Genomic DNA, 26,639 nt, shown 5'->3' on the forward strand with positions numbered 1-26,639 from the left:
AAAATTGTATTAGAAAAATATTTCTTTTGCATTCTCAATATGGCAGCACCAAAGGCCACGTCAAGTTTTGCTAAAAAATGTGTAGCCCAATAATTTCTGCTCATTTCTTATGGCATTCTCCTTTGCTCGTCTTTTGGAGTTCAATGAAAATTCATCGGGCTGGTTTTGTGGTGTCAGTAAATACTTTTCCGAATTAATTAATTTTGTAAAACTTCAATTATCTGCATTACGGTGCGTTTTAAAGCAGTGATTTGTTGGGAAATTTGTAACAAACGTGTGAGTGTCTTGAAAATTTCATTTTATTAGGCAGTGCATCTGTAAAGGTGGTGATAAAAAATTTCGCTGAACAGAAAGCAGCGAAGAAAAGTGTAAGTGCCTTGAAAAATCGGGGAAAAAGTACATGAAACAAGTTTTGGCAAAATGTGCAAAAATTTTCCCATTTAGTGAAAGGTGGAAAGCCCACAAATTTTGGTGCAATATAGCGTAACATAATTTTAAAAATTCTGTTGAAATGCATCGAAGAAATAATTCTATTTGGATTTAAATATCGCGATTCAACTATACGCCCAAAAGTGTTTGTACAATAGCCTTCGCTAATTGCATACAGCAACTAACGACGACTTGAGGAACAAAGTCTATTTTCAACTTCATCCTCATAGAAAATCGTACAATTTGATATACTTTTCAATGAAAGTGTGTTCTTATTAAAGTAAAGCCCACATGCGGCGGCACTTTCCATGCCCTCTTTGCCAGTTTCTGCTGTCGTCACAATTGAGGACTATACAATGTGTGCTTGGAAAGATGTATTATGTTGACTACATTCATCGTTTTCTGATAGTTAAATTTCGTGCGTTTCGTTGTGGTGATTTGCAATTTTTGCTTTTGCATCTTCGTACATATTTCGCTATTCACTCGACAAAGTGTTGTGCTGTTCTGGAAATCAACAAAAGAGACACAAGGAGTATAGAAAAAATAGCAAAAGTTACAATAATCTCTGAGAAACAAGCAGCTATCAAAACGTCCAATACGTCATTTGGCAAATCGTTGCACCAGCAGCAACGACAAAAGGACAAAAGGGAGAAGTGACAGGCGTGTATGCGGCTTTGCCCCTATCCTCCTCATAATGAAAGATAAGAATTTTCCTGTAATACGTCATAACCGTGATGTCGTCACTCGTACAAGTTGAATACAATCAGTTGCATAGCGCTGCCATAAGTTTGAACGATGTTATTTTTTCCACTTCCACTATAACCTGCCCTACTTGAAGTTGATAAACTCAAAATGCATACATATTTGCACGTTTTAATCAAATGCAGTATTATACGTCTCTACCTTTAAAATTTTGTAGCGAGTAGAATTTTCATAGGCAGTTTTTTAATAAATTTCATTTACTTCGGTGCTATATTCACGTAGGTAAATATTAGCACCTGTGCAAATGATATTTCGCTATTGTATGAAGAAAGTGGTTGAACTTTGGTTCAAATCGAAAAAATTCTCCCAGTTGAAACCATAGAACGCATGAACATGTTTGTCTCTTCAGAATTTATCTTTTAAGTTCAGTATAAAATTACGTGCCGATACAGTGCGTACACATATCTATATACAACAATATATATTATTGCTTCGGCTGGCAACTTAATAATCGGACAATGATAAGTTGAAAGATAAAATATAAACTGTTGTAGTAAGACTTTCTTCATATATGACTATACATGTGCAGACACCTACATATGATGACATTTGCATATTTTGACAATATATCAGTCTATCGAAAATTACGAAATAGTATACTTTGGCTCTATAGGCTCTTTCTCTTGTAACAAAATAAAACACTACATTTTTTTTTTATTAAAAAAGTATGGTAGAGTATGTTCAAATGTGGTGAAAAATAGATGCTTCTGATAGCGTAAACCAATTGACGGTTATGATAAATGGAGAAGTGTGTTAGTTGAGTTCGACGAATTTGTCTAATGGTGCTCACTCTCACCAACGTAAACGTACACCTATACGCCCGTATCAGTTGACACGATGAAACAACGATGTACGATACTACAGAACGGGATGGTGGTGAGAATTGATTTACAGGGGGCTCTCATTTGTTTCATTGTGCCAGCTGATACGGGCGTACGTTTACGTTGGTGAGTGTGATCACCATAAGTCTTACGAACCTTCTTCATGTATAGGAAATATGTATGTACAATATGCCGTTAATTAAGAACCTATAGAAGCACGAACATAATTGTGCAAATTGCTATAAATTACATTATCCTTTCTTTAATTCTTTCTTTGTTTTTGAACCTATATTGTTAGTTGAGAATTTTAATTTAACGGGAAGTCGCGAAAATGGTTCTTGATGTGTCAAATGTTTCTGACAAGTCCATTGCTATAGAAATGTAGAAATGTCTCATTAAAGCGGTTGACGTAAATACTACGATTTATTAAAGGGCATTCCCATCGCAGTTTATTGTAAGTACTGGAATGACCCGTGCTTAGCCTGTTGTTGGTTTTCTTGTTTCAGCGATTTAGGCGTCATGGCTAACACAGGTTTACACTCGTGCAAAAAAATAACATTTACATATATACATATATTCATAATAACCAAGGAGAGTCGGGACATATGTATCTCCCCAGAAACTAAACTTTTCGGTTCCAATAAGAAATTTAATTTAATTTATTTACTTACGTCTATTGATATAAAAACCTTACAGTCTAGAATACAGTGTACTCTCTCCTAACGAACACCTCTCTTAAGCGGGCACTACTCAGTACATACCACAAATCTTTAACATTTTTGTTTCTTTTGAGCGGGCAACCCTCCCATAACATGTTATAAACTTTTTTATCACTTTTCTCACAAACATATGAGCATTACTGTAAACGATTATAGGCGCCGCGCCATAGCGCAATGTCGATAACCGTTCCCGTATGTATCTATTGAATTGTGGTTTCCCCCCATAACCATAAGCAGCTGTGAAATACTTGACATTTGTTTTGATATTTTCAATACAAATTTGGATGATCTACGAAAAATTAATTGACTCAATGAAAAATTATCTGTGTCTTTTTGACAAAGTGTAAATGTTGTCATTAATTCTACTTCAATATCAGCTGTTTGTGGTTATGGCATGATTAGTCGTTGAATTATTGCGGCTATGGTTATAGTTACGGCTACGGCTATGGCACCACTAATTGCAGCTTTAGGTGTCCGCTTAAAAGAGCGTACACTGCAAAAATTATCTAAGTGCTAAAAACTAGAAACTAAATAAATAGAAACTTAAAAATAATATAATAAGATCCTAAACGCTAATAATGATCTGGATGTCATAAAATCAAAATCAAGTTTATTAAAAATATAATATTCGTTTTGTAGCTTAAGGGGTTATACGCAGTTATGAAGCAAATAAAAGACGGGTTGTCAAGGATTTATCCTGAAGAAACTTCAGAATATTTTAATTTGAAAATTTTTGGCGGTTATAAAAGCATCCTTCAAGAACGTAACAAAATTTTTTATTTATGAAAATGTTGATTATAGAGCGCGCTGCAGGCGATTTCTGGAACCTCCTTTAAAAAAAGACGATTTACGGTGTACATCGTAACTCAGGATTGGATTATCTGAAATCAAAAAACCAAACAAATTTTGTTAATATATTAAATTATCTAGTAATTAATCGTTCAGCTAATCAAAATAGTGAATTTTCACAAAATGGCAGCTTTTAAAAGAAATGATTTCGATTTTTACGTTAAAATTTGGCCGTAAATTGATTATAAAATGGAAAATAAGTATCAGATTTACAAAAGGAACGATTAATTACTAGAAAATGTATCTTTAAAGATTGAGTTAAAACGGTTGACCGATCAAACAAGCCGTTTTCGAGATATCGTGTACACCGACTTGAAAAATGCCGTTTTGAAAAAAAACACGTTTAAAGTTTCAATACCTACCTTAAAACGTGCCGAGGCATCTCTACATATTTAGGTATAACTCCGAAAGTATTGCTTAGATCTACTTCAAATTTCGTGCGTACACTTTTGAATATATGTATATTACATTACAAAAATGCAATAAAAAATCGATTTTTTTGAAAGTCATAATTGCGTATAACCCCTTAATAAGGTAATAAATATAAAATCACTATGTGATATTAGCTTTGATCAACAGATCTACTGCTGCAATGCAATCCAACTACTCTACACCATGCAAGAGCCATTAGCCACGTATTTTTTCGCTAAACAGTTTTTCTTTTGTTCTTATACATACATACATACTGGTACAAAGGTATATTACATATTAGTATTTTTAAATATTAGCTATTAAAATTTTAAGTTAGGGCTGTATGTATAGGAGCAAGTACGTAGTTTATTGCCAACATATTTAAATGTATTAACATGCTTAAAGCTTTGTAGAGACAGAGTGCATATTTACATGGAGTAGAATGACCCCATGACCCAAAAAATTCTTCTGAGGCTTTCCTGGTAATAGAGTCGGCAACAATGCTAAAGTAGGTCAACTATCTCAATAGTGCGTGAGTGTGCAGCCAGTTGTCATGCTAGTTAAAATAAATTTTATAAACACATATGCATAAATATATATCATATATTTACGTTCATACATACAAATTAAAAAAAAACTTAATATAGTTTTGCTAAAAGTTAGTATTTCCGCAAAATTGCTGTTATTTTTATAAGCTTCAACCATTTGCCAACTTTCACGCGTACTTGTATGTTCAAATAGCAACAACAGAATTTTATGTTTGTGTGCTGATCTTTCTTGGCTTATTCTGCAAATTTCCTTATTTATACGTAAATACATGCATATGTACATATGTATATGAGGTTGATTGAAATGAAATATTAAAACAACTAAACGAAATTGTTAAAATGATGCAAAGGAAACTAAAATAATGAATATCTATAAAATTTTGTATGCATAACTTGTTTTCACATACATTCGCTGCGGAGGGCATATTTTTGTACGAGCTATTGCTGGGTTAAGGTCAAGGCCAATATTCACTTTTCTATATTCGCTTTTTTAACTACATGTTATGGATAAATATTTGATTTTTTTTTTTTAATTTTTGGCTCATGTTGTAATCGTTCATTGTTCGTTCTTTTTGCTTGTCTCCCACCTTGTCTCCAATATTTAACTAAACGCATGAAAAATGTCATAGCTGATTCTGGTGTTACATATGTACGTATGTGCATACCTGTGTTGACTATTTATCAATTTTAAAAATTTCGAGCATTCGGTATTTGGAAGAAAATGCATAGCATCGTCATCCAAAATGTTTCTAAAAATTCTGACTAAAAGTTTGAAATGTTGACGATTGTTTTTTAATTTTGTACAAATTGTGAAACTTTGTATTACTATACAGTTTTTTTTGTAGTAGAAAATATGTTAAAAAAAAAAATAATAATAAATAGTCAAAACTTTACAAGATGTCGCGCTGCTATTGTAAATACAGGTGTATGTACACTTGGGATTGTATAATTACGTCAATTTATATTTTTACAATATTCCTTTTCCATTTTTTAGTGATTTTTTTTTAATGAAAGCATAATTCATTGCATAAAACAAAGTTCCGAACTTTATACGAAATTTCGAAAAATTATCGTCGAAACTTGCAACTTTGCAATTTTTAGAAAACTTCTATGCATGCAGATTTTAGAGAAGTGTAAGCTTGAAGACGCTGAAAAATCGCCTTAAGTTAAAAAAAGTTCCTATTTTATTCGAAAAGTAAAACAAGTTCTTGTCATGTCGGTCTCCTTGCCGCGGGGATGAGGCTTAAGTGGCGAGTTAACCCCATTCTATGGAGATTAACTTACCACGAACTAAGAGGGCAGCTCCATATAGGAATTGGGTATCCACTCAACCGCGGAACGGCGGAATTGGTGGCCACCCAAGTACCATGTGGAGAGTACCGTACCGACAACCTGGCAGGAGGTATAAAATGCATTTTCTTACAATGTGGAGGCTAAACAAGGATCTTTCTGCACGAGGTAACCCACTTCTGGGAAATCCTCCCGTCGAGCAATCGACGGCTCGGGCATCGGATGTGCAGGCCCGAACCCCACACTCCCCTATGACCGGAACTGACACCCAGGGTTCCGGAGGAAGCGAACTACTAGTGGTGAAACATGGCACATTGGCTATGCCAATGGAGAGCCAAGTGAGTGTGAGTGATACACCGCCGTCGAAACGATCTGAAGCAACTGAACAAGTTGTGGAGGATGTGGAGATGGCGGACAATCTCTCAGTAGACTCAGACGGATCTCTGGTACCGAGTAAGTCTTTGACAACGGTTAAACCTGGTGCGAATCAGGTAAGTACCGGTAAAAAGACCGAAGTTATTGGAGATTCGAACGCAGGTGTTGGTCTAACCGCAAGGCAGATCAAACGAAGGAGACAGAAGGCGAGGCAAGCCGAAGCACTAGCTAAGGCAAGGACTCAAGCTCCGTCAACTTCGACACCTGTAACGGAAACGGGAAAGCGTGGCAGAACAGAGGATTCCTCTGTAGCGCTGCGCTCTTCCGGAAACGAAACGGGGTCTGTGCCAACGACCGGGAAGAGGAGAAAGGCAAAGAAGAGGAAAGTCGAGAGACGGAATTCGGAAATGCCTGCATCCTCGACCCAATCCAAGGCAGACAAACCTTTGCCTGACAAGGCAGAGGCTAAGGGACCTCAAATGTCGAATGACACTCTTCCGTCAACGTCTGGCGAATCATTCGCGAGAATGGCAGCAAAGGCAATGACGGTGGAGATACATACCGACAAACAAGATGGTCTACTGTCCAAAGGGCAACAAGACTATCTTGACAGCTATCTTTGGAAAGCTATCGGTGAGTCGAAAGACGCGCCGACGTTCGAGGGGAAAAGCGTGGTAGACGGCATCGTAAAGGTGCACTGTTCCAATGCTTTTTCCCGAGAATGGCTAGAAAAAGTTATAGCAAAGATTCCAGCCTGCGAAAACAGCAAGTTTATTCTTGTTGAGAGTAGCAAAGAAAGGCTGGTACGAGCGAGTGTCTGGATTCCGGGTCCTTCCTGTAATTCAGCAGAACTCCTCAAACGCATCCGTGTTCAGAATAAGGATCTTGACACGACTCTCTGGAGAGTATACTCGTGCACCAGGCAGAAATCCGCTACCACTTCGGAGGCGGGTTCCCACCTGGTACTGGGTATCGATCTTGGGTCCCTCAAGGTGCTTAAGTCGAAGTACGGTTGCCGTCCTCACCTACATCTGGGGCGGATCCAGTTCCGCGTCCAGGATAAGGTGGAGGACAAAGCGTAAATATACTCAGTCTCATGACTGAAGTAATATTTACACAGATTAATCTGCAGCATAGCAAAGCGTCTACGGCTCTCTTGTGCCGTAGGCATGCACAACTGCAAACAAACCCACACATAATACTTATACAAGAACCATGGGTATGTCACAAGCGTATCTGTGGTCTAAGTGCTATGTCGTGGGGACAAATACTTCATTGTGAAGGGAATGTGAGACCGCGAGCATGTATTATCATGCCGAGGTTGATCGAACACACGATGTTAAAAGAGCTATGCTCTGGAGATATCGTTGCTGCAAAAATAAAGTACTGGAAAAGTGGGAACAGTGTCGAAGCTATCATAGTTTCGGCCTACCTACCCTATGACTCTGTACAGCCACCTCCTTCGAGGGAGCTAAGAGAAGTGGTCAAGTACGCAGAATCCAATAATCTGGGGCTAATAGTGGGCTGTGACGCAAATTCACAGAACATTGTGTGGGGAAGCAGCAAATGCAACCCCAGAGGTCTCAAGTTACTGGATTTTATCCTGTCATCCGATTTGGTCATCCAAAACACTGGTAACAAACCAACTTTTGTGACCAGAAGGAGACAAGAGGTGATTGATTTAACACTTACCAATAGGTCAGTTGGAAATCAAATCAACCGATGGCGAGTTTTGGAAGAGGACTCTCTTTCTGATCATCGTCTTATCGAATTCCGACTGGGAATTGACACAATATCAATACCTTCCGGTAGGAATCCTCGAAATGTGGACTGGGACAGGTATGGTGAGCTTGTAACAGAGCGATTACCAAACCTGAAAAAACTCAAATCAGCAGAAATGATTGAAGATGCTACTAAGAAATTAGAAGGTACTTTAATCAACTGCTTTGAGGAACTGTGTCCACTCAGGCAAAGCAGACAGGGGAAAGCGGTTCCTTGGTGGAACCCTGAACTGTCGAAGCTTCGTGTACGGTCCAGGAAACTTCTTAATAAGGCCTTGAAGACCAAAACAGAAGAGGACTGGGCCAATCATCGACTTACACAGAGAGAATATAGGAAAAAAGTACGGCAAGCCAAACTTGAATCCTATAGAAATTTCTGCAGTAACGTCGAAGAAATGAGGGAAACAGCGAGACTTTGTAAGGTCCTTCATTTAGACCGCTCAGTAAGGCTGGATTCCATTCGAAAACCTGATGGTTCATACACCATTTCCAAATCGGAAACGTTTAATGCTCTACTCGAAACCCATTTTCCGGGTAGTAGAACTCTCTCTGAAGCTGAGAGTGGCATGAACAATGACGGTGGCAACGGTGGAACCTCTAGGTACAGCTGGTATATTGCTAGTCGGATAGTGACAAGGGAATCGATAAGGTTTTCCTTATCTTCCTTTGACAACTTTAAGTCCCCTGGACCTGACGGAATATATCCAGTAATGCTTAAAAAAGGAGGAGACAGGCTGATTGAGGCCCTGAAAAGGATCTTCACAGCCTGTCTTGCATTTGGTTATATACCATCCCAATGGCGACGCGTAAGAGTAGTATTTATTCCAAAACCAGGAAAAGATGACTATTCCCTAGCAAAAAGTTTCAGACCAATCAGTTTGACATCGTTCATGTTGAAAAGTCTGGAACGAGTGGTGGAGAAACATATTCGAGTGGGGGTATTGCCGAGAAGTCCACTCAGTAGAAATCAACACGCTTACCAGAGTGGAAAATCATGTGAATCAGCCTTACACGATCTTGTTAGCAAGATTGAAGCAGGGCTGGAAGCTGACGAATACACAATGGGCGTGTTCGTGGACATTGAGGGGGCTTTTGATAATGCCACTTTCGGCTCGATATGTTCTTCTGCCGAACGACACGGAGTTAATCAAGCCATTATAAAATGGATATACTCCATGCTCTCTGAGAGGCTGTTAACCGCTGGTGGGAGCGACGACGAGCAAATCACAGTCAGGGCCAAGCAAGGATGTCCCCAAGGGGGTGTTCTTTCTCCGCTGCTGTGGTGCTTCGTCGTAGACTCCCTATTAGCGGAGATGCAGGAACTCGGCTTTCACGTCCAAGCATATGCGGACGACGTCTGTGCGCTAACATCGGATAAATCCTTAAGGAGGCTTTGCACGAAAGTGCAGAGTATCCTTGACAAAATCGATGATTGGTGCATGAGACAAGGTCTTTCCGTTAATACGAACAAAACAACCATAGTCTTGTTTACGAGAAAACGGAAATTGGATGGACTCAGTCTTCCAACACTGAAAGGTGTGACACTTGGTCTTTCCAACGAAGTTAAATATCTAGGAGTAATCTTGGATAAGAAGCTGACCTGGGAGACACACGTTTCACTGAAGGTGAATCGTGCATTGAAGATTTTTCAGCAATGCCGTAGAGCCTTTGGCAAAACTTGGGGTCTGAAACCTACTGTGGTCCTATGGATATACACGGCACTTATCAGACCAATCATCACTTACGCTTCTGTGGTCTGGTGGCGACGGAGCATGGTTAAGTCCACAATCCGGGAACTATACAGGCTGCAAAGAAGTGTATGTTTATGCATCACGGGTGCCATGAGTACAACCTCTGGTGATGCCCTAAATGCTATGCTTAATCTGCTCCCCCTGGATCTTAAGATACAACAGGAAGCAATAAAAGCAATGTGTAGACTCCATAAATATGGTTTCTGGCACGAAGATGGAACTTCGGGACACAGAGAAATCTTTAAGTTGCTGTCGGAGCAGTATCCACTGTTCTTGGCACCTAAAGATGACCTGATACCCACAGTTTCGTTCGGAAGGAAATTTGATGTCAGATTTCCATTGCGTGAGCAATGGAGCAATCCAGAATGCATGCAGGGAGGTTTGACGGATATTTTCTTTACCGATGGGTCCAAGACTGAAATAGGGTCTGGAGCCGGATGGTACTTAAACGATAGTAATAAGTATCACTATGCTATGGGGGGAATGGCAACTGTTTTTCAAACAGAAGTTTTTGCCATCCTAAAAGTAGCCGAATGGATAATCGAGAGGAGATGGAGCGGGAAACAGATTGGAGTCTTCAGTGACAGTCAAGCTGCATTGAAGGCCCTGGAGAACGCGAAGCAAACCTCGAAGATTGTTCAAGAATGTAAGAAGAAGCTTAATTCTGTCGCAAGACAAAACAGGCTTGTACTTATATGGGTTCCGGGACACTCCGGTGTTCAAGGAAACGAAATTGCCGACGAATTGGCCAACCGTGGATCAGCGGTGCCCCCACAGGGGCCAGAGCCAATAATCGGAATCAGTCCCGCAGGAATCAAGAACTGGATCAACGATTATGTAGGCAATCTACATAAAGAGCGATGGTCCGGTCTAGAACGCTGCAGAACTGCAAAGTGTTTTGTGACAAGTCCGAACAGAAAACTGTCAAACTTTCTACTAAAACTTAGAAGGAAAGACATTCGGTTGATGGTCGGCATCATTACAGGACACAACCCATGGGGTCAGCATATGACCACCATTGGAATCATCGAGGACCCGGTATGCCTGTCCTGCTTGGAGGAGGCGGATAGCACTGAGCACTTTCTCTGTGAGTGTCCTGCTTTTGCTAGAGCGCGACTACGGGTATTGGGTTCCGATGTCATGGGAATGAGTAATATTCGTTCTCTAAAACTGGAGGATATTTACAGATTCGCCAAAGAATCTGGAAAATTCTCACAGGACTAACTATCTCTATCTCTGTCTCTATTCTTTCCTATCTCTTTCTCTGATACTTTTCTCCCTCCCTCCTTAACTATCTACCCCCTTTCCAGAGCTTTAAATGCAATGGGCTTTTTAGCCTGAGTGTTTTAGGAGCCACCAAATCTCCTGGTGCTCCTTGGCTCGACCTCTTCAAATTCAATTCAAAACAAGTTCTGAAATTACAATTTTTGGTATTGAATATCAGAAATAATATAAACACTTTAAATATCGAGTTTTCTCGGCAATCTATCGCAAAACGGTAAATGCAGTTCTGAAATGGAAGAGACTGCTTTTAGGAGTTGGAATACAACTCGTAGAGGGTATAAGACTGAGATCCATGTGCTGCGGCCAATAAAGTTGGCGCACCATATTTATTTTTTACTGTGCGCTCGTGTTTTTTGTTTCTTTAATTAATTAATTATCAAGTTAAAATTTTCGTGTCCGACTGATAAGTTTTATGAGAATTTGTATGAACAGCAGTGCATTTTTTGTGATAAGCTCTGTATACCTTCTTTCCAGTAAGAATTGGCTAGTAACTGTATTTCTGAGAATTTGAACGTATTCACTCTCAGAAAGAAGAATGTCCAAAAAGGTACAAAACGCAAAACCTGCGATTCAAAAAAGCTAAAAAGATGGAAAACTGTTTATAAGCACAATAGCTGCGTGTTGCTGGATAATTTTTATGGACAAATTTGCAAATTTTTGCAATTAAAAATATATCCAGAAAAACTTGCAACTTCCTCTCAATTATTACAAGCCACCACGTGAACAGCATTTAGCGTATATTACAATCATCAATTAATTGAGTATTTTTTACAAATAAAATCAAAAAACGAGCAAAGTGCTAAATACGAATATGATAGTTTGTTTATCTTCTCCAAATTATTATTTTTGGCCTCGAAACGTATTTTCATACTTGAATTTTATTCTTTTATTGTATCACTAAAGTTACTTGAACTTCTGGAAGGGCGAGTCAGACACAGATAACTGTTACACATGCGTGTACAGGGTGTTTCAAGCTCGAATTTCACTTTTGACAGATGTTATGTAGAACATCTACAATTTTCTAAAATGTTGGAAGTGTAAAGACTACATTTCGCAAAACTGTGATGTAATCATCTAACAGTTATTATAAATTTTAGCTGACGTGCATTCTATAAGATAGAAGAAAAGGGAGAATTGAAATAATTTATAGGGATAAACCCGAAAAAAATCAAGCTATTTAGCATTCGGTGCAATTAAAACCAATTTAAGCCTTAATGTCATCGAAAATTAAAAAGAAAATGACAAATGTAAGTTATATCATTCATATTTGTAGACCCTCTATTACATACGTATGATTGTCAATAAACAGAGAATGAGCTCTCATTCAAAAGTATGTGCTTCATTTTACTTAATAGCGAAAATCATACTTGGAAGGCCCTGTACAATTGACTTGTTTAAATATTGAGATCATATTGAGATAAGGGTACCTGCCATTCAAAGAGTATTATTTTTGGATGAAGTTCATAAGATATGAATGAAATGGAACTAATTGGGAAGAAGTTAATAAATTTTGTACTTTCCACTTTCAATACTAGCAGAAATCATTTATTTGGAAAATAAACTGCTCTTATTTATTTATTTTATTATATTTTCGAAATTTGCTTTACCTCCTTTAGATAACGCAATATCTTATACAAAATGCTAATGTGGATTTTTGTTTCTACAATAACAGGTGTTTTTCATATCTATGTGTTGAACAAAGAAAAAAATGTCTGGTTATGCGAATGCGAATTACGGTCCTCCCCAAATGGGACAGTCGAATTTAGTTAATGGTTTACCAGCAACACAACAGCCACCGACAGCATCAGGTGCCGTGGGCACAGCACCTCCGCCATTCTCAGCATCTCAACAGCAACATCAGCAGCAGCAACAAATTTTACAGCAGAAACAACAACATCAACAGCCGCAGCCGCAGCAATTGGCCCAGCCTGCTCCAACACTGCAAAGTAACATGAGTAAGTTTTTGCCACCAGCGTCTAATTCTGGACCCCAAGCAGGTAATGAACAAGCACGGCCCCAAGCAGCAACTGCAACAGCGTTAACCAGCAGTTTACCACCACATTTACGGCCACCTGGCATGAACGGTTCACCAGGAGGTATGCCTTTGACCAATGGCGGTGGCGGCGGTAGCGGTGATTTGAGCACGAATTCTTCTCGCACAGCATCACCTTCGCTGACACAACAACAACATGCCCAGTACGGCGGATATGGAGCCAAGCCACCAATGAGCTTTGCGCCTAGTGGAAATATGATGCAAACTAATCCGTCGATGGCAACAGCCGGTGCTACTGGCTTGTCAGGCAGCATGCAGAATTTAAGTATTAATCGCACGAATGGTACGGCGGCGACGAATGTGACCACCACAGCGACAACGCAGCAGCAGCGACCACCGCCAAACCTGCCGCAACAGCAGCAGCAATTTCCTAACAATTACCAGGTGGGTCCACTGTAATTTTTGTTAAAAAAGAAAAGTTACGAATTTCTCTATATTCTATTAGGGCAATTTCCGTACTAACGCCATAAATGCACCCACTTCTCTGCCCGGGCAGCCGCCAGCATCCCAAGCAAATGCTCTGCCGCCGCCGCTTACGTCCGCACCTTATGCTGGAACAAAGTCGTTTCAATCCCCAACACCTTTAACGAATACATCCTTCAGCCAAACAGCGCCAACGCAAACTGTTAATGCTGTAGCTAGTGCACAACCACCACCGCCGCCAGCGTCAGCTGCTCCCACCAGTAACGCGAACATGTTTGGCACTTCGCGTTCGTATCCCATCGTGGCAAATGCTCCACCAGGTGTGCAACAAATGCCACCACAACCGTCTACATTTTCGAATGCAAATTATAAACCTGGCTCTGCAGTTAGTGCAATGCAATCGGCTTTGCCACCTAGCAGTATTGCAACCGCTGTTCAACAACAGCAGAATCAGTTGAACAACAATACACAACAACAAATGTCTGTGCAACGCAAACCTATGTATCCAACTGGACCGCCACCAATGCTGGCGAATGCCCAACAACAACAGCAGCAGCAGCAACTAACGCAACAACCGTATGCGCAAGCATATCAACAACAAAATCAACCAGGTCTCTTCAATGGTCAACCTAGCACTGCTCCACTGCAATACCAATCTCAGCCGTATATGCAGCAACAGCCCCAAATACAGACCCAGCAATTCCCTCAGCAACAAAACTTTCCTTTGCCCAGTGGTGGTGCATACAATCAACAAATGAGCGTGACTCAGGCAGGTTTCAGTCGACTTTGGGGTCAGGATACTATTGATTTAATGCAAAATCGTCACATATTGACGCCAGCCACTTTGTCACCTCCCCGTATTGTGCTCAACAATCAATTTCACGAATCGATTAACTGCAGCCCCAAGTTAGTATAGACGGCAAAGTTAAACAATAGTGGAAAATGGAATAAACTTAATCTTATTTATTATTTTTCTAACAGCATAATGCGCAGTACTATCGCGAAAATACCAGAAAACAATTCTTTGTTGCAGAAGTCCCGTTTGCCATTGGGCATTTTAATACATCCATTCCGTGATATTAATGTAAGTGAAAATACCATAAAGCCTCAACTTAATATCTAACTAAAAATGAAACGATACCGGTCATAATTATACGGCCATAATTAATGCATCATCCCACAGGATTTTTGTCTAAAAGTCGTCACAATTTAGCTATGAACTACTCTCCGTATTCGTAACTTACAGCTTGATGCCACCTCCTGCCGATCGGAGGTTGGTTTTTATGAGAAGCTTTTTCATGGCAGAAATACTCTAGGAGGTTTGCCATTGCCTACCGAGAAACGAACGTTATTAGCATAAACTGTTTCTCTTGGGTTTGGGTATAAGTTCGTAGCGTTTTTACCAAAGTCTTTTATTTAAACAAAAACAATAATTATATCAATAAGTTAATCAATTATATATTCGCCGTTACTGTTTAGAACCTCTTCCCACCTCTCGACCAATTTGTTGATGCCATTCCGCCAAAAATTGCTTTGTCTGGTGTCAAAGACTTTGTTGAGCCAGTTTTTAAGAACCTCTTTGTTATCGAAGATAACGCCCTTCATATCGTTGAACAGGAAGCGGAAAAGATGGTAATCGGTCGGTGCAAGGTCCGGACTTACGGCGGATGGTGAAGCACCTCCCATTCGTGCTTGTTGTTATTGTTGTAGCAGTAATATAAGTCCCGTCAGTGTAGGGTATGTCACCGGTCGTCTTCGTCTGGCTCATCTAAAGGTAGGCCCAGGAAACATGCTCTTTCAACAGGTTGGGTCCAGACGGAGAGGGGTGTTAGATTAGGGGGTTCGCGCGGGGTGCCTTCACATGTCGGACATACGTTTGGTATGTCGAGATCAATTCTGAATAAGTAGGAGGTTAACCTGCTACAATATCCAGAACGTAATTGTGCCAATTGTGTCATTCCCATGGCAGCCGGTTCTACGTTACCCGAATGACTCGGATTTTTCCCGACCAAGGGCTACCGCCCCAGTAAACTAGTCCTGTATAGTGAACAGTATATCCCATTCGAGCTCTTGGAATGCGGCTTTAACGACATGTGCAACATGGGGTCTGAACTTGACCTCGATGAATAGCAAAGAAGAGCAGGTGTCGAAAATGTTGATTTTAAATAACTCAAAAACTCAATTAACATAGAGCAGAATGAGTTCTATCGAATTAATATTGCCAAACAGCAATCTAATCGTTTTAGAATAAAAGAAAATATACAAACGCAATGAACTTATTCCCCAACCTATTATAATTTGATGTTTCATGCATGTGGTACTTGGAAAAAAGTTTTATTAAAATAAGAATCTTATTCTCTTAATATTTCCAGAGTTTACCAGTTATACAATGTCCTAATATTGTGCGCTGCCGTCTGTGCCGCACTTATATAAATCCTTTTGTCTATTTTGTGGACAGTAAAATGTGGAAGTGCAATCTTTGTTACCGGGTCAACGAATGTGAGTACCTGCTGTCAATACATACTGATCAATTCTTGCTTGGAATAATGTTTTTCTACCCTTAGTGCCTGATGATTTTCAATATGACCCAGCAACAAAAACGTACGGTGATGTCACTCGTCGTCCCGAGGTCCGTTCAAGCACCATTGAATTTATTGCGCCTTCTGAGTATATGGTAAGCGAATTAATAGTTTTTCTCCAACTCAAAATGGAGCTAACCTCAGTTTTTATTAACTAACCATGCAGTTGCGACCCCCACAACCCGCCATCTATTTGTTCCTCTTCGATGTTTCCATCATTGCTCAGCAGAGCGGTTATCTCGAGAGTGTTTGTGCAACACTAAGTAAACATTTAGATGATATGCCAGGTGATGCACGCACACAGATCGGTTTTATTGCATACAACAGTCAAGTGCATTTCTACAGCTTGGCAGAAGGTTATAACCAGCCACACGAACTGACGTTGATCGATATTGACGGTTAGTAATTATCTAACGCAATTTAGAGTCGGTTGTATTATATTTTTTCGTATAAATTGCCTGCTTTAGATCCGTTTTTGCCACGACCTGACAATCTGCTGGTGAACTTGAAGGAGTGTAAAGAGCTGGTGAAAGATTTACTAACCCAGCTGCCGAAGCGCTTTGCCGATACACACGATCCGGGCTCAGCGCTTGGCGCTGCTTTACAGGTGGCTTACAAGTTGATGGTGAGTTTAGGCGAATGGATGGTAAAGAAAGTGTCATTCTGAATAAATATTTTGGTTTTACCATCATAGCAAGCTTCAGGCGGTCGCATTACTGTTTTCCAAACGTGCCTTCCCAACACCGGACCCGGTTCGCTGGAGCCGCGCGAAGATCCCAACAATCGATCGGCTAAAGATGTGGCGCATTTAAACCCGGCAACGGACTTCTACAAGCGTTATGCTTTGGAATGCTCTGGCTACCAAATTGCTGTGGATTTGTTTTTACTGAATCAGCAGTACAGCGATATTGCAACGATATGTAAGTACATAGTGATTGTTGTACTATTAATTAATTTTAATATTTCTAATCGGACTTTAGTTAAGCAAATTTGGAAATTCATTCTTTAGTGCAAAATGTATTGGCTTTTCATATCTCTCGTTTTCGCAGCGGGCATTAGCAAACATAGTGGCGGTTGTGTGCATCACTTTCCCCTCTATCAGAAAACAAAGCCGCAATTGGTGGATTCATTTAAGCAGTGTTTCAAACGCTATCTGGTGCGTAAAATCGGCTTTGAGGCGGTTATGCGCATTCGCTGTACGCGCGGTCTGCAGGTGCACACATTCCATGGCAATTTCTTTGTACGCTCGACTGATTTGCTTTCGTTGCCAAATGTGAATCCAGATGCAGGCTATGGCATGCAGGTAAGTTGTAATACAAACAATTTGGCGAATATTTTCTTTACAATTTGTTAAATGCACTTCCAGATTTCATACGATGAATCCTTGAGTGAAGCGAAAACGGTTTGCTTCCAAGCCGCACTGCTGTATACAAATAGCGAGGGAGAACGTCGCATACGTGTCCATACAATGTGCCTACCCGTGACTGCCTCACTGCCCGAAGTCATGCATGCTGCCGATACAGAAGCCATAATTGGTTTACTGTCGAAAATGGCTGTCGACCGGTCGCTGTCGTCGAATATCGCCGATGCGCGTGAAGCTTTTATCAATGCAACTGTAGATATTTTCAATGCATTTAAAATTGCACAAAATCTACCATCCGGACAAAGTGGACAATTGATTGCGCCACGCAGCTTAGCATTGATGCCATTATATATATCGGCGCTATTAAAACATGTAATGAGCGATGGAGTCGAAAACAAATTTTTTGAAATTAATTTTGCTTTTTCTTACAGTCGGCGTTCCGTGTAGGCACAAGCACTCGCCTCGATGACCGCGTGTTTGCGATGGACTGCATGAAAACATTGCCATTAGATCAGTTGATGAAGTTTATTTATCCAGAGTTTTATCTAATCGATGCATTGTTTTATCCAACTGCAAGCCAAAATGCGAATGCGAACGCACTGGAAGATGAGGAAGAAGACGATTTGCCGGAAGTGCCACGCTTGCAGCTATCAGCGGAATTGTAAGTACCCTTTCAACAATTATAGCACAAGAAATAGAACACACTAAAATGTTTCCTCTCATTTTCACAGCTTGGATTCGCGTTCAATATTTTTGCTTGACTGTGGTAATTTCATAATCATCTATGTGGGTATTAACGTGCCCGTGAATGTGTTGGAAGGTGCCCTTGGTATGTAATGAATTATGTAGTTGTCATTCAGTTTGTTTGGTTATGAATTTACTCGAATGTTATGTTTTCATTTTAATTACTAGGTGTCAAATCAACTGCAGAATTACCTGACTATATGTACGGTTTGCCAACAGTGAATAGTCCGGAAAATGATGCATTAAAACGCTTTATATTGCGTTTGAACGATGATAAACCGTATCCTCCGATAGTGCAGATCATAAGGTAAGTTGCATCTAAAGATTTTCCTTTATTAAGATAAAGTTTTAGTTCGCAAGAAATGGTAATAATTGGTGGTGACATATATGTTTTTTCCACATCTTACCATGTTATAAATTACCGGTGCATACTTAGATTTCAATATTCATTGCAATCTATTAACCCCTTGAACGGAAATGACGAGTCCAGCTCGTCATAAACTTTCCTGAACAAACTGACTGACAAACTTATAACAATAAACATTCATATGAAACAAATATTATTTTTAATAATAACCAATTATTTCAGCAACAAAACCGTAAGTTTCTATATCAATCCCTCCTTTTAAAACTAAGAGAATTAAATCGTCTGCCAGAGCAGTTCTGACTGAAAATAAATTGTCGTTCAAGGAGTTAAGCAGACTCCGATTGTTAGACTGATTCACCAATCTAATTTATCCTGATGCATTCATCATGTTAATACTTAAGCAATTGAGTAGTGAACAAGGCAAAACAATGGCTGGTAGGAAATAACTCCGCTAGACATACTTTAAATAAATGGCACTGGTCTAGAGACAATAATCATCTTAAATAACTGCCACTGGTCTAGAGGCAATAATCATCTTAAATAACTGCCACCTTTGAATAGAGTTGATTAGATAATCATGTAAGGTTGACAATTGAAGGTCGTGAACGTTGGCAGAGGTATAATAATCTCGGGTCAGCGAATAGTCAATCGATCGAATGATTTGAGCCAGCTCCACAAATAACTCTTAAATTTATTCAGTCTCCTCTAAACCTTCAAAATTTAGACTACTTCCTTGAACCTAACTACAATTAAGTTAGTCCCACGCTCGTTGCTAATATTAATAAAGCCAACTGTTACCCACCTGCTGCCTAACACGACGTGATGCACTCAGTCAGCGTGACGTACGGCGCCTCTCTTATTTTGGCGCCAAGCCATGAAAGGCAAGAGTTTGTTGAGCGTCGAGATTAAAAATTCATTCACAGAAATAATTCACCAGCATAATAAGAAGTTAATTGCACGCCATCGTCAATAATTTGTTTAGGGCAGAATGTATTGTTTTCTTTATGTTGAAGAGTGAATCCAATGTTGTCAAACGTTTTGGAATGAGGGCTTGAACCTAGTTAAAAACATCGACATTTTTTATTTTTATTTCATAATTTGCTTTATATGGTTGAAAAAGAAATCGGCTAAGTGTCTTGATACTTCGCAAGGGAACATTAATGATAACTTCATCCGGATGCTTGGCTCAGCTTCTCATTGGATCATTTGAAAGTGTGCGTTCAGATAATGTTCTACTAATGGAGTGACTCGGAGATTTATTACAGATTTCCTCCATATAACGAATGCGTGACAATTTTTTTTATATGGAAAAAATTCGGAATATCGTCAGGGAAAAAAATTATTAAAAGTCAACGAGAATTAGAGAATTAAAGCCTTTCAAAGTTGGATTTTATTATATCTACACAATTTAATGGGTTATAAAAATGCGTACCCAAATTTTTATTTAATTTTGATAAAATATTGTTATATATGTAAATCTTTCAACTCTTTTATTTCATCTGTAAAGAAACATATTTTTAAATCTATATGAACAGTAGCAGACAGCCTTAGTTTTTCATTCAAGTCGCTGTATCATTTCAATATTTGATAACGAACAGTTAATCAAGTTTCGGGACACATCTGAATTGGGTTCTGCAATAGTTTGAAATTTCAGGGGGGTATATAATAAAGGGTCTTTCAAAAGTGGCGTCTAGATGTCAGTAGTGTATAATTCCTAGACGTTTTTTTATGTCATTCTTGAGATTTGTCAAGTAGACAGATGTACAATTTTACACAATAAAACAACTTGTTGAAATTTATTATGAAAATTTATTTAATCTTTAAGAGCAACAAATCGCAAAATTCGTGATTTGTTTGGTAGAAATAATTATCTGTATGAGTCGATAATTCGAAGGTTGGTTAAAGAAATTTCAAACTTCAAGAAGCTGGTTTTGTCGAGAATGGAAAAAGGGCAGGCAGATCAAAAGCTGGACGTTCTGTTGAATATATTGCTGCTGTAGCGCAAAGTGTTGCTGAACAACCTTCGATATCTCGACGTTCTCAACAATTAGGCATTCATGAATCGACTGTTTGGCAGATTTTACCTCTCCTTTAGACGCGCTCATGGTGGATTTTTAAATGATGTAATTTTTCATATAACATTGCACATGGGCTGAAAAGTTCCGGGCCTTTAAAGAAAAATCACTTTTTTTTCTTCTTCAAATTAGCTTTATTCATCAACGTAATTTCCTTCAAGAGCAACGCAATCAGTCCAGCGCCGCTCTAATATTTCAATACCACTTTTGTAGCACGAGTTATCTTTTGCCTCAAAATAGGCCTTAGTTTGGCCAGCAATTCGAAGTTCAGTTCCTGTAGTTTTGCCATTGTTTTGATTGACTTGTGGCACGGTACGTTGTCTTGATGAAGCAAAAGAATGAGCAAACGCGGCACCCACTTTGAACAGAGCTTTCTCATAATCGAATGCTCAAGCAATATAAAGCCAACACATTCTTTTGATTTCTTTACGATGTCAGTTTATTCACGCAACTTCACTTTTCGATCATTCAAAACAATTTGGTGGATTTTTTTGGATGTGTTCTGGTATTACCGCTTCATTTGCACGTCCACTACTTTGTGCATCGTTTTATTGTCGTTCCTGATGAAGCGGAGTCCGGATAATACTTTTCAAGCCATTGCACAGTGGTCCCGCTGCGTAGGAAGAGCGGTGATAGGAACTTTTGGCGTGATAAATGACTTTTTAGTACGTTTTTAAGTTGATAAATGTTTTTATTTGTTAAAAAAACATTAAGACATATAAAAAGTAATATATATATAATAAGAATATATATAAGATATAATAATAATAATATATAATAAAGTAATATATAATTAATATAAAAAGTCAAAGGAAAATTAGGTACACACATTTTTTACATAAAATTTTTTTGTTCCGTTTAAGGTTTTGCATAAATCTTAAATTATAAACAGTAATAGAAAAAAACATTAAATTCCGAAAGGATGAGTTAACTTATTCTTATTTATGAAAATAATAAAATATTCACTTTCCAAAAAGTTAATGTACTTAGAAATACAAAACTTTTAACTCAGTAAATCTAACACTTCTCTTGACATCATAGATTTCTTTTTACATGGTAATTTTCGTAGACTAGATATAAATGGATCGGAATTAAGAAGAAGCCTGTGTAAAAGATCCGTGTTAGTTACAGTTCTTGGGTGCTTTCTGGTATTGTCACGTCTGAATTGTTTCACTAATTTATTACATGATTCAGCTGCCTCCTCTGATAATTCTCCAATTGATAATAAACAATGATCGATTACCTCCGACCCATGAATGAGCACTTTATGAACTGATGCAGGTAAATTATACCATGAATATTTACTAACTAGAATTTTAGCAGTGTCTAGTGCGTATATTTTGAATTTATTCGAATTAATTTTAAAACCAGATGAAAGACATTGTAGGAGATAACTACATCTGTCTATAACGTGTTTGTCTATTCCTGTGATTTCGGATGATATGGTTGAATGAAGGCAAAATTTTCGTGCTGTATTTCCATCATTAGAGGTGCCACTTCCTCCACTTCGCGGTTTGTCAATTATCAAGCCTAATTGTTCTCTAAACTCCCTCTGAACGAATTCCTTTCTCTTAGCTAAAAGTGCTTTTTCCTCAGATGAACGTGCTTGCCACCTTTTAAATTCGATTCTATAAGAAACATGAATAAAGTATTCAAAAAATATAATCCAAGAATGCAGGGGTGATAAACCAAATTCAAATCTACTGGAGTTTACTTGTTTGTTTCTACACTTTTCTACGTCATTCATTTCTTTAGGTGTCGCACCACAAATCTAACATTTACTCGTAGATGAGTCACATAGGTACAGATTAGACCCTATATCAAGCGCAGTCGCAGGTCATCGCAGCTGGAAACTATTTTTCCTTAAAGAGGACATATGTAAGAATATTTTAATGTATGTTTCATTTGTGCGAATTCGTGCGAACTTAGTTAAAACTTTACAAACTTCTTATAAAAAAAAAAAGGGAAATTTTAAAGTACGTATTTCGTACGGTCTGAAAACCCATCAAATAATAATTAAAAAAGATAAGAAAACGTTCAACATGTTTTACATACCTTCAACTTGAATTTCCACTGTACAACAGGTCATAAACACAGTAATTCTTAGAAAAATAACACTTCCCGGAACTGCGTAAGTACGGAGCGGAGACCACGCTAACTATCACTTTTCAAATTCTCTTACTTTGGAGGCACAATTATAAGTGAAGTGTTTGTGCAGTTGAAATTTCTTTTATACTCTAAGTTACTATGACTAATGAACTAACATTTAGCTAAATATTGTTGCATAATTTTAACATGACTATTTTCATCCAATGCCCTATGGCGGAACCACTGTGCATTGCTTGGCTTGAACGGAATTTTTTCCCTTCAAGAAGTAGTGTAAAATTAAAACACGAAACTCTTTTTAATCCATTATTTTGAAAATAACCAAAATAGCGTCACTCTTAGCACAATAACTCACGAACTAATGAATCGAATCATCTAGGTGCGTCTCTTGAAAGACCCTTTATTAAACAATTTAGTTGGTTGACTTTAATAACACACATATCATCAATTTCGAAAATATCATTACCAGTTTCGGCATTGCCTTATTTCTAATACCGGTCACCCCTCGTCAGGCAATGACAAACCTCCGAGTGTATTTCTGCCATGAAAGAGCTCCTCATAAGAAACCATTTGCCGTTCGGAGTCGGCTTAAAACTGTCGGTCCCTCCTAAGAGAAATGTATGAAAGACATACATTGCATGAACTTTTCAAAATGCTTTCACATTCTAATGTTTTATTATTATTTTAACTATACATTTTCTACTAATGATAATCTTCATATAATTCATCTTTTCAGGGATACAAGTACAGCCAAGCCACAGTTTATGGAGAAGTTGGTTGATGATCGAAGTGAATCTAGTTTATCGTATTATGAATTTTTGCAACATATACGGACTCAGGTTAAATAGTATTTTATAAGAGGAAATTAAACGGATTAATTGATTATAATATACAATAATTTAAAGGAAATTAGCGAAAAAAGGTAAACATTACAAAACAAAGGATTTAATATATTATATGTAAAATCGTATGAATGTAAACATTTACTATTTATACAAAAACAATAAATTCGCTAATCAATTAAGTATGACCTATTACCTGTGTGGTGGATTGATATACGAAAAGGAATTTACAAAATATAATTACGAATATAAACTGCATAAAAATATGAAAAGGAGAAAAAAAATTAGATTATAAAATGCAAAAAATAAAAATTATACAAACATACACACCTACATATATATAGTATATACACATGTCTGTGTATCTACTAAGAACGCGAAGCAGTACGAAAGAAAGAAATAAATATAGTTCATAAGCGAATAAAACAGTAAACAGCGGCTTTGAATAGCGTATTTGGGGCAATTAACAGTAATAAATAAAAAATATGAATATTAGGAAGTTTCCAATTTGTAGCCACACAACTGATTAGGACACCTCTGTTGTAAAATGGGGTTTTTAAAACACTTACATACATACATATGAATTAAATGCGTGTTAAACACACAGACTTACCGCCATAGGACATTAAATAGAACAGAGAAATAATTGAATTGTTGCGTATCTAAGAAGAGATGAACAGCTGCACTCCTTGCTTAAAATATTAATTGACCATCCTTCTGTTGCGATTTCCTATACGAAATTCGTAAAGCTTCAATTCAAATCATGTAATGTAGCGAGCGAATAGAGCGCGAAAAAGTCTCATATACACACACACTGTAGTACATGACAGTGTGTGACGCATTTGAATGATGGATGTGAATGAATCGATTGCGACGTAAATAAACCGGGCAATATTTGTATTGAAATAATAAAATGTAATACATTCGAGCGATCTGTATGTGTACGATGATGTTTGGCTTGAAGCGCGAGTATATTTAACAATGGGACACGATTATTGATGTGTGTACAGAGGCGGGAAGGAGTTCGTTATAATTAATTACCATATACATATTTACATAATAATATGAATGAATATACAGAAGCATAATTATATTTCAAATTCCAAATATTATATTTTCCCAATATTTTTAGTACAATAATGGCTAAAACTGTAACTAATTACTTTTCGAACTTGTATTTCTTACTTATTTTATGTTAGTTTTTATAGAATTTGTGTTGATTTTTATTAAAATTAAAATTGATAGAGTTCTTTGTGTTTGTCAGGGCTGAAAAAAAATTATGCATTAATTTAATTAATATTTGTTTGGAATTTAGTAATGCAAGAAATTTTTTATCATATATATAGATAAATTTAATAATTTAGTAATATAATTAGGAGTTGTTACGTGGCCTAATTATTACAACGACTATTGTAAATTGTTGAAATCTGTTACACAACAACACGAAACTTATTTAATGTTTAAAAATGTAGCATTACTTTGAATAATAAATTATACTGGTTTATTGGACTTTTAATTTTAAATTATTATAAGCAGTGCAACTTTTAACTTTTGCGTTTCTAAATTTGGTCTTCATTCGATAAGGCAACAGTCACTTTTTAAGTTCTAAAATTAGTCCAGTTAAAGAGGGGGCATCCCGTAGAGAAATTAGAGTGCATATCTGTGAATTTGCTTAGCAATATGGCTTTTAAAAAACAAATACCGATTCTTCGTAAAAAATAAATAAATATTTTTTTTTTAACTTTTCTTAAGTAGTATTCTAAAATTACAGTCATTATCTGCTTCACAGGCAAAAAGTGCTTATGTTGTATAAACAAACGTTCACAGATATTCATGTATGTATGGATATGTGCAAATGCCTTTTATAAAAACACTTCAAAATTAAATATCGCTCATTTGCTGCAAGTGTGCCATAATCCAAGAAACTAAGGTTAGGTTAGCTAACCAAAAACTAAAATGTCGCGAAAAGCGGCTTCAAAGTTTTCAATTTACTAATTAAGTAAAAGTAAATGCACACTTTTATCTAATGAGATACTGTATTGATATCGCCATGATGTTTTTACACGGCATAAATTCTTAATCATTTCTTATCAATTGCTTATCTATTTTTTTTTTTTTTTGTTGGAATATGCAACTTCAGCAAACAAGCGATATGTATTGAACATGCCCATGTTCAGTAGCAGATACTTTGTTTTGGACTATTAATTCCTGTTTGATAATTCGTGATAAACAATTTTCTAGTTTACTTCAATCAAAGGAATTGTAAACTTAACTCGAAAAAAAAAGAAATTGCAATTCTTATATGAAAAATATGACTCAATGCAAAGTTATGAACCTTGAAAACGTAGGTACATAAATACATACATATAATTATAATTATGTGCTCTTACCGTAAACATTTTTAAAATTACTTAGGAGAAGTTTAAATATTTCACTACTATAATTTGGCAATTTCGTAAACAAAAATTGTATATACTGGTATTTAAAAATTTTCTGATCTGCTGATACTTTTTAAATTATATGCGTAACAGCGTATATGGCACGCGTGTTGGTGCAATTTTGTCATACTATTATTTTCCTGTTTTGTTTTTAATAGATCTATGCAATTATAAATAAACATATTAATAATAAATATGCTATACAATAATGTAATTGTAACTATTGTGAATAAAAATATAATTTTTAATAAACTAAACTGAGAAAAATTATTACAATTAAAATTATTAAAATTCACATACATCTGTGTTTACAATAATAGCAGCGCAACATATTTCACAGAACATTTTTCTAATAGCGGTCGCCTCTCGGTAGGCAATGGCAAACCTCCGAGTGCATTTCTGCCATGAAAAAGCTCCTCATAAAAATATCTGCCTTTCGGAATCGGCTTGAAACTGTAGGCCCCTCCATTTGCGGAACAACATCAAGACGCACAGCACAAATAAGAAGAGGAGCTCGGCCAAACACCCAAAAGGGGTGTATACTATATATATAACATATTTCACAGTTTTAACATTTTTTTATAAAAATATATTTTATATTAATATATAAACGAAACCAGAATCAAAAC

At 37.4% G+C, this 26,639-nt stretch overlaps 1 protein-coding gene across 2 annotated transcripts; it reads left to right on the plus strand.

Moving 5' to 3' along the window:
* The first annotated feature begins 117 nt into the window (after window positions 1-117).
* Window positions 118-25,081, plus strand: LOC128868802 (protein transport protein Sec24A). Of its 2 annotated transcripts, none has more exons than XM_054111325.1 (15): window positions 118-368; window positions 12,693-13,457; window positions 13,519-14,402; window positions 14,478-14,580; window positions 15,869-15,995; window positions 16,061-16,170; window positions 16,242-16,473; window positions 16,543-16,700; window positions 16,770-16,995; window positions 17,125-17,378; window positions 17,442-17,810; window positions 17,870-18,099; window positions 18,170-18,267; window positions 18,351-18,489; window positions 23,467-25,081. In XM_054111325.1, the coding sequence occupies exons 2-15, from the start codon at window positions 12,729-12,731 to the stop codon at window positions 23,576-23,578; spliced, it is 3,771 nt and encodes a 1,256-aa protein (XP_053967300.1). In that variant the 5' UTR covers window positions 118-368; window positions 12,693-12,728; the 3' UTR covers window positions 23,579-25,081. The 2 variants fall into 2 exon arrangements, with proteins under 2 accessions (XP_053967300.1, XP_053967301.1); XM_054111326.1 differs by having other exon boundaries at window positions 118-276.
* Window positions 25,082-26,639: the final 1,558 nt, after the last annotated feature.

The sequence above is a fragment of the Anastrepha ludens genome, chromosome 6, assembly GCF_028408465.1.
Source record: "Anastrepha ludens isolate Willacy chromosome 6, idAnaLude1.1, whole genome shotgun sequence".
Classification (NCBI taxonomy): Eukaryota; Metazoa; Arthropoda; class Insecta; order Diptera; family Tephritidae; genus Anastrepha; species Anastrepha ludens.